The sequence below is a fragment of the Bombus vancouverensis genome, chromosome 9 (assembly GCF_051014615.1).
Source record: "Bombus vancouverensis nearcticus chromosome 9, iyBomVanc1_principal, whole genome shotgun sequence".
Classification (NCBI taxonomy): Eukaryota; Metazoa; Arthropoda; class Insecta; order Hymenoptera; family Apidae; genus Bombus; species Bombus vancouverensis.
The window spans coordinates 14,614,409-14,624,157 of NC_134919.1; the positions used below are offsets into that span (position 1 = coordinate 14,614,409).

The window sequence follows — 9,749 nt, forward strand, 5'->3', positions numbered from 1 at the left end:
GCGTTAAATCGTGGCGTCACCTGCGAATACCTTCTCTCGTTTCTCGTCTACTATCGTCGTTCTCCTCGTATAAACGTATATTTGATACGGACGTGAAATCACGTACTACGCGGTCACGCGCACTTCGTTACGCGTTCCTCTTACTGGTTATCAAATACACCGTTCTTGGTAGCTCCGTGTGGCGTTACTGCGAGCGAAAAAAAGAGAGGGACAGAGTGATCGGCGTGAAGCTGACTGATAGAATGGACACTGGGATTTCATAGCAAAATGCCAATCAGACCAGACGACTGTGTGTGGATAAGACAAACGGATAAATAAGTGCGGTAGCAGCGTAAAATAACTGCGCGAAATTATACACGCCGAACAACAATTCGAAACTGTGCGGTGCTAGGGGCGAGTTATAGTTTACCTCCGGAGAAGATGAGAGCGATAATATTATGCACCTAATGGGTAAGTCGCGTAAATCTTGCCCGTGAACCTTATTCAATTAGCGGTAATCTATTCGAATGTAATTTCTTGATTTTATACGCGGTGGCATCGTGTCAATTTGACAGGTACACAATAGACTTACCGTTTATCGATTTTCCGCTGATTAAACAATAAGAAAGAGCATTTATTTCGCGGGAACAGTTTCGGGGTTAGTTCAATGTTTATATGTCGTTATTTTGGTCGGTCATCGGTTTCTAGCAGGTTCGAAGGTCGTCACTTGGGAATATTGCCAAGTATTTTAGGTTATGTTTATTATGTCACCTTAATTAGCAAGCAATGCTTCAGAAAAGTTAGTTCGAATGCTTTAATGAGATAGATAGGAATTTCTAATTTATACCTTCTTTTCGATTGAATAAACATACGATTTCGTAAGCGCGATGTTCTTTTACGTTGTAGACGTTGCTTGTTGTACTTTACATTAGGATGACACATACTGTCACTTTTTTGTTTACCAGTGTAAAGTTGAGAGATGATTCAGATATAAAGTTTGTAACAAAACGAGAAATATGTATGGTGCAGTGCGCGAAGAGGTCTCTGAAAGTTGGTTACACACGTATGATCTGAGCAGTACAATGATTCCTAATGTTAGTTCACCAATGGATGATGAGGAGCATTTTTGCAAGATGATCCTGTATAAAGAAATCAAAGATTCAAGGTAAGTGTTAATTTAGAGATATTTTTACAGATCTCCTGTACCAATTTATTTTTTGTTTTCCAGAGTACGAATATGGGACATTGTCATATTGATACCAAACCTCTTGTTTCTTTTATTTATCACAGTGAGATTTAATAGAGCACGGCTTAAATTACGAGCAACGAGTAGTCCAATATTTTTAGCATTTTATGGACTTGTCATTTGTAATGTAGTGATTTCAGTGATAAGATGTATCGTTTCAATGACTGTAAATGCAGCAGCCACCGTTGGTGGCAAAGCAGACAAAATACTGTGGGTAACAGTGAGATTTTTCCTGTTGTCCACAGAGATGAGCGTGGTTATATTTGGTTTGGCTTTTGGTGAGTTGATTTTGCTTTTGTTATTTAAGATTGCTTATTTAAAAAACTCCAAATACATAACTATTTATTTGTAGGACATTTGGATAGTCGCTCAAGTATTCGTAGGGTATTACTTGCCACGTCATTTATAGCATTGGCTTTTACCATAACCCAAGGAACCTTGGAGCTAGTTTTACCAGATGATACATTCCATATCCCTAGTAGAGATTTTTATGTATTTGGTCATGGGGGAATGATGTTTTGGTTTTGCAGCAGTCTTGTTTTCACAATGGTAAATCTACAATGAAATAAGCATCGATGCATATTCACTGCAAACAATCCTAGTTATTATTACAATCTTGTTACAGATATATCTTTTTATATTAATACTGCCATGGACACGGTTACGAGACCGTTTAACCCTTCCAAGTATGTTGATCAACCTCATCATATTCGGTGCTTCATACGTATCTATATGTCACAAAGTATCTTTTTTTTTGCAGCAAAAAAAAGTTTTTACATTTATGCTGGTACATTAGCTATGCTCGACTTAGTACAATCAATTGGTGCAGGCTTTCTAAACTACACACAAAATCCGGTAGGATTATGTGTCGTGGATTTCACTGCTGCAGTTTATTTGACACTTTTTACACCTTTGGTTTATCATACATTCCTGTCTGAATTTTTTGGGTAAGTTACTACGTATGTTCAAAAATAATTTAATATCCGAGAAATTGCGGACAGGGACAAATGAAAAATTTTGTTACAGAGTTTCACAACCTTCGATAATGTTTTCATACAAGGCACAAGTAGACGATGCAATGGATGAAGACACGGTGTCGTTGCCGCATCAACAGAGCTTCTCCTCGTTAAAAACAGACAGCGATTATATTTATCAGGTCCATACTCCATCTATTCACATGCCCTTGTATGGTTCGCAAGTGTTAAAATCATCCAGCTCAAAACATGAAACCTCCCTGCACTCCTTAGCATCCACCAAAGACTCCAGAAGTGGTAGCGGACGTATCTACGATTCCCCAGCCGCTTTATATCGATCCACATCCGGCATCAAAAGCTTTTCCAGACGCCTGAGCACAGAAAAAAGCACTTCCGACCTCAAGAACTATCCCCTAACGAAATCCGACAATTTTATCGATTCCAAAAAGAGCTCACTAGACCTAAAGTTGACTCACCATACTTGGGAAAGCAGGTCTACGTCACAATTCAAGTACGGTGGGCCTAGTAGCGTCTCAAATTTGCTTTTCGCGCCAAACACCGCTAGCAGCTTCTTGTATAAACCCCGGTTAAACGATAGCAATACTAATTTATTCTCCTTAACAAGAAAGGGTAGCTTGACGCACGAACGACAGAGATCTGAAAGTAACGTATCCAGCCAATTTTTTGAAATTCCACCGCTAGAAAATACGTTGCAATCCATTTTGGATAGCAGTACGCCTCATCAAGAGTCTTTGACGAAAGGCAATACTACTGCGCAAGATTTGCAAAATATACAAAAGAAAGAACCGACTCCTTTGAAGCAGTACACTGGCACTGCAATGTCTGAAGTCGATGTTGAAGACACATTGTCTGATTCAGCAGATACTTCAACCGTCACGCAACATTTATTATCTAAACCTGTTTCTTCAACAAGCGAAGAGGAGGTATACGAAAAACAAAGGAAGCAAAATACAAAGAAAAAGGAGTCTGGTGGACTGAGTGATTATTTATTATCTCTGACAACTTCGAACACTCAGAACAACGAGAAAAATATCGAAGTAAATCCTAGTCTTTCTCCCCCCCATTACACTAAATCTTATATGCAGAATGAATTGCTGTAAATATTTGTTTTAATAATCGGTGTAAAGTCTAAGTCACTAGTTTTATATAAGAGAATCTTAATCTTAAACTCAATTCGTTTGATCAATTAGAACAAAGTGGATTATCCTTTGACATGGAAGAATTATAACGCGTATTTGTTAAATAACAATATAGATGTATCATAGTGTAAAATAGAGGTGCGCACAAGATGCTTTATTATGTGTACATATATAGCATGTCTAGATTTAATTAAACTCATTAATGTAGCTGATGCACTTGGTTTTATTTATTTACACTAACTTGGCAGTGGATAACGCTAATATTTTTGTTTTGTGTTGCAACCAACATATTCCTCACATCAAACCCTATCGTTCGCTTTTTTTACCTTCAAAGAAGAAAAAAAACAGAAAAGACAAAGACACAAAAGAAAAGTGGGATATATGAATTATTTGCACTCAGCTTGAAAGTACACGAACCTTATGTTATGTATAGTAGTGGAAATTTTCACTGTATAATGTCTTTGCACGAAATCAAATTTTTATCAATTTTAAAGATTTTTAAAGTTTCTAGATCTTTTACGATCATCCAAATTTTGTTTATGATGAAACGTTCTATATTGTCCGCTGCCACTTCTCACAGCTTTGTTAAACGGTGCAACGAGAACTGTTCTTTTGTTCGCAGAATCACAGTGTCTATGACTCGACCCAGTTCGACACAAACTCCACACCGGTGAATCCACTGTACGCGGCGTCTCTGCAGAGTCCGGATAGCATAACCGGTTACAGTATAGATAGTCAAGAAGGCCAAGCCCAGGTGAACGGTTATCAACAGTGAACGAGCTGATCGTGTCTGGCGTGATTCGACTTACATTTACGGTCACGAACATGGATTCAACGATTAGTTCAACGATCGAGTTCAATTTCATTGAAAGTGAACTACTGCGCGAAATCCATTGAAAAAAAACCGTGTTCCATCGTTCGATTCTCCCCTTTAAAGAATGAAACTAGAACGAAAGAACCCCGTACGATTTCACTGAAAGAATCTAGTCGCTACGAACATTTTTAGAACAGTGCAACGTTGATGAATCATTCTTTTGATTTCACTTCTATTTCTTGTGATAGCATCAAGATAAAATAAGCGGTCGTGTGCTATTTGAAAAAGGATAAGGTTGAGTTTCTTATTCTCCGTTCAGGCGAATACAGTTTCGTACTTAATCGATTAGATGATTCGTACTGTTAGGGAAACTGTTTAGACGATGTACGAAAGAAAGCATTTCATTATGTCGACATCGAAATGGTCAGCGAGCTGCTAACTTCTCGAGACAGATTTCATCAGTTGAATTCGACTTTCGACAACTTGCTTATCGTTTCTCCGTCCTCTTCACCAAAGACAGGCCTTCCCGGTCTCTCTGACTTTAGCGAAAGATCTGAGCACGATCCATGGTGAACCTCCCTCGCTATTTTCCTACTTTTGCAATTAAGAAAGCATTTTATGAACGACGAGCAAGGACAATATTGGAGAATGGTTCCCGTGACGAGCATAAAGATTTACTCGCGAGGATCGAAACATAAAAACTTAGAATTTTAAGGAGAACTCCTCGGTACTTCGTTGAAACTATTTACGAAAGACTCCATCCATCGTGTAATATGTATATACACCCTGTATTCTAGTGTAAAGGATCGTGCTATTTATATACTAATATATTATATATTATATATTATATATACAAGAATACATAACGTTATATTTATCGATATTGTATGTCCGTATTTGTGAACGTGCTAGTTCTGGCAGAGCCGCATCGGACACGACAAAATTCGTCTGCCTTTTTCTCAATTTGATACGTAACACGAATCATTCAGAAACCAGTGGCGATAAGTACTCATTGATTTTACTCTAATTAATATCCTCAGAGCGTAATGCGTTAAGACAATTGCGTTGATACGATATAATCGACATTTTGAGGCATTCCAAACGGTTCCTTTTAATCTTTCTTCCCCCTCGTATAGATCTGATCCCTTTACATTGCCATGTTTAACGCGAACCAACGATTTTTGTACCATTTTTAAATGTACTTTAGTCAGGAACCAAAGTCTCAAGATTCGAAATCACTCTTCAAAAATGTTCGTTCGATGTGGTGATTTTAAACTCGTCTCGATAATTCGATTGCTCCTTTAGAGGATCATTGGCGGTTATGATCGAACAGCAATATACACATTACACATCCTTTCGCGCATTTGCTAACGTTCAGATCCGTACGGATCTGTGTAAATACCACGAACAGACTTATCAAAAGCTCTCTGGAGGCCGAATCTCTCTGTCAATTGCAATGTCGATTCATTCACACTTACACGTACACGTAATTAAACACACTAACTCGTTCTACTCTAATTCTACCAGGCGTTCTCTTCTAATTATGTCTGACCATCGTGATCAGGCTTTTTTTTGTAATTGTCGGGTGGAATGTGAAAGGCAATACTTCGGATCGCGTAACATGATTATATATTTAATGAAAATAAAATTACATTTCAATCGAACGCTTTCAGACTTTTCTTTCTCGTTTCTACGAATCCCATCCAGACAAGCCTCGTACAAACAGAAATACGATTACCAGAAATACCGTATCCGAATTCGAATCAATCGATTTTTAACAAAAAACGAGGAAGCATCTTCTTTCTATACGATTGGCCAATTGTTGGGGTACAGTGTTTCTAGCAACTGTATCTCAGTCTATACGAGCCATTACGCATTAGAAAGAAATTGATATATTTTTCGTTAAGCTACAATTAACTTCAGTCTAAAGTTAAACCGATCAATAATTAACTAATAACCAAATCATCGTCCAGCGATAATTTTTACAAAATCATAGGATGACAAATAGAAGACCAGATTACTTGCGAACAGATCGATATCAATATTATCTTTCCACTGAAGCTAAAGCCTTCAGCTTCTATCCCTATTGCTATCTTTAGCCGAAGACTATGTATAGTCGTTGGAGCTAGAAACTCGTAACACCGATATCACTGAGTAACTTCACGGTGGTTTCCAGTATCTCATCAACCTTAACATATTCCTCCCTTTATAAACCTTGATCATTTTCGACTTAACCCTTTGGATCCGACGAAAAAAGCTGATGAGAGTTGGTAATTAAATTGATAACAATTTTTTGATATCGCGTTTTGTCAAACGAACGAGATTTTGTAACGACATCGACTAGAAAGGTTTGCAAGGTGGATAGACTCGAGCCACTTAAATTTTCGCTACACGATAGGATCGCTGCTATAAATACAAAGTGCATGCATGCGCATTATTCGCGCTCCAACTTGCACTACCTTTTCATGGACAAGGCTACCGGGCAATGATTAGTCACAGTACACCGATCATCGGCTCTTTCCGTTCGATTGAGCTCCGTTGCACAATATCAGAGTGCAGTCTTTCTCGCACGAGCCACGAAAGAGTGCATCAACACCCGTTGTTTACAAAAACAGGCAACAGGCTGGTGTTCCTTTCGTTTTATTTTAATCGCCAATCGCTGGGCGCTGGAACAAAATTTTAACGACGGTTTTGGAAGGAACTTGATATTACAAAGAAAAAGGTCGTGTAGATTTTTAACAACACTTTCTTCCTGCCAAAGAGCAATGAAATATTTAAAGAAGTCTAGCCAGTTATCTCTTCATTCAGTGGATGTATACTGAATATTAACGATGTATGGTGTTGAATAATTAAAAGAATTCTCGATTAAACAATTATCATTCTAGGCTAAATAATTGATAAAAATATCATGAAGGTATCTTCTACTAAGGGAAAACAGTTGATACATTAATAAACGTCACAAACTATTCGCAAAATATTCGACGTAGCTTCAGCCGGAAAAGAAAGCACGAAATTCCCCTTTATCACTGCCAGAATCGGTTTCAATAATTCACACCCCTAATCGATAATACCGAATTGATCGTAAAATATTCATAGTCTACGTACGTACAAAGTGATACTGCCCGAAAGGCTCAATGAACTCAACAAAATTTCGTATATTAATATTTCTCCCTATGCATGTATATTTTCTTATTATATATATAACATATATATAAACATATATATATATAATCTTTTCCGAAATTCTTTTTCTTTTCGATAAGTGAAATATTTGTTCCCCCTCCGCTAATGCCTGAGAAAGAGAGTTTTCACCGAGTCGCGAAATATCTTGCACGAGACTAAGTTCACGGGATATATCGTACATAGTTATCCGCGAAGGGGCGAAGAATTTGTTACGTAAATGAGTTCTTGACCAAGCAGAGGCGTGTTATCGAGATCGAGTAGAGCGCTGCTTCTCTCCTAATGATAGCGGCCTAATTAAGTCTTGCTTGATTTTAATCAACCTCCCGACACTAGATGCCGAGCAGTTTAGACAATGTCGCCGGCTGCAAAAATAACAGGCAACTGGCCTAAATACGTCGTCAGTCGAAACTAGATAATTAACGACAGCTTTTATAATCTGCTGTTGGATGTTTTTGGCGAAAGACAGGAGGAGAAAGAACAGTGTACTATTTGTTCGAATCGATGAAACTGAATGAATTTTGCGAGGTGTATATAATATGCTAATGTTGAGATGATACGTCAATGGTCCTGCGACGTATTCAGAATCCTTGATACCGATCGCTATACGTTCGAGGATTCGTGCTATAGAGAAAATGCGGTTTTGGCCAGCATCCAAAAAATGGGATTGTATCACGTCGGGTGGCGTTTAATACGTGTCTACTTGAGTAGGATGTAACACGCGTGATATCGCGAAACATAGCTCGTTTCCCGGTACATACTGTAGGACGCTTTCATTCAGTGGAAATGTTCGGATTTATCGCGTAGAATCGTTAATTACAATTACTGCTGTGAAATTACGTATGGTTAATGTGAAGATTAAATTTCTAGGAAAGTAACATTCTGTTTATCGTAAAAGTGCGAGTCTTCTTCTTATAAAATCACCAATTATGTATAATTACATTTTTAAGAGAAACGTAGCTAAAGAATTCGCTTTACAAAGAATAACAAAACTTTGCTTTGAATTTCTTGTTCGTTACATAATTATAATTCTCGCGTAAAAGTATCAATTATGCTTAATTTTCTAAAAAAAAAAAAAAAAAAAAAAAAGAAAACAGCTAATATTCTACATATTAAATCTAAATACCAAATTATTGAAATTGAAGTAACGTTTAATTCGGACTTTTTTCTTTATTCTGATATCGTAATTTTGATTTAAATCGCAATCTGTTCTTGGCAAAATATCATAAGCTTTCCATTTGCAGTAGAAACATAACTCTTACAGAAGGAAAATAGAAGAATGGAAATGTTATTTTACGACATTGGGTAGTAAGCAAGGTTAATTGCCATGTGATGTTTCTTTATAGGCGACACTTGCCGTTTATTACGCAGTGAGACACGTTTTTCTCTTGCAATGCTCTTTTCTACTTAAAGAGTCGTACACGTTCCTCCACGAGCGCGGCAACTTTCTACCAGACTTTTCGTTCTTGGAAACTGGCCTGCACCCTCGAAAGGCTTAAGAGCGCGGAACAATTCTTCACACAGAGAACAGTCGGCTTCTTACGTACTTGAAAACAAGTTGCAACATTAGGGAAAGGCGATTTTGAAATATTATTGAAAGTGAAATCTAATGTTTATTTATGAATCTAATGAAATACGGGAAAAAGTAGTTCGACTTTCGATATCTATCGAGTCGAGTAAATTATTTTCTTCTCTGAATATTATTCCCAAGAGATTCGAATACGAATCTCTAACATGAAAATTATTTCGACACGGATGACGCTCTATTTGATAGCATATAAACCAAGAAAAACTACCGTTTCTCATTAAGAATTCGAGATTCTATTTTCCCTGAACCACAGAAGAATTTTGAATAATATTTTATAAAGGAGATACAATTATTTTTTAGACATCAATTTTTTTATCAACTAGAATATTCAAAAAATAACGTAAATAATTCAATAACGACGATACTGTGAATTGACCCGAAATCAAAGGTCCTGTAAATCTTCCATTTCAATTCGACACAATTTTTAAAGAATTTCCAACTTTCTGTATAGCAACATCTTTCTCCAAGTTGATTTATTACTCCAAAAACCATGTTTCGAACATTGAAAGCCATGTCGACCGAACACCCTTCTGCTCGACGATTTCTATTCTGTTTTTCCCGTTTGGATGGTCTCTGTTCTCCCACGGAGCTTGGGACGTGTTTCTTATGCCGGCTAAACGGCGCCTGAGAACCTACTTCCCGACGTTCAAGGATACTTTGACGATCAAACAAGAAACCCACGTGGACGTCTGACGCACTCCTCCAAAACTTCGATTCCACCATTAAGTTGGACGTATGCTTTCAAAATAATACAAAGTTGCTTTTTCCTTTTTCTAGATATTACGTATTTCGTACTTCGTTCGATACA

The 9,749-nt window shown here is 37.4% G+C and overlaps 1 protein-coding gene across 2 annotated transcripts; it reads left to right on the forward strand.

The window, feature by feature from the left end:
- Positions 1-309: 309 nt before the first annotated feature.
- Positions 310-5,837, forward strand: LOC117158747 (transmembrane protein adipocyte-associated 1 homolog). 2 transcript variants are annotated; one of them, XM_033337970.2, is made up of 8 exons: positions 310-450; positions 945-1,144; positions 1,208-1,503; positions 1,578-1,774; positions 1,851-1,911; positions 1,986-2,172; positions 2,252-2,381; positions 3,982-5,837. In XM_033337970.2, exons 2-8 carry the CDS (start codon positions 996-998, stop codon positions 4,132-4,134), a joined length of 1,173 nt encoding a protein of 390 aa, XP_033193861.1. In that variant the 5' UTR covers positions 310-450; positions 945-995; the 3' UTR covers positions 4,135-5,837. The 2 variants fall into 2 exon arrangements, with proteins under 2 accessions (XP_033193861.1, XP_033193860.1); XM_033337969.2 differs by lacking the exon at positions 3,982-5,837 and having other exon boundaries at positions 2,252-3,571.
- The last annotated feature ends 3,912 nt before the right edge of the window (positions 5,838-9,749 follow it).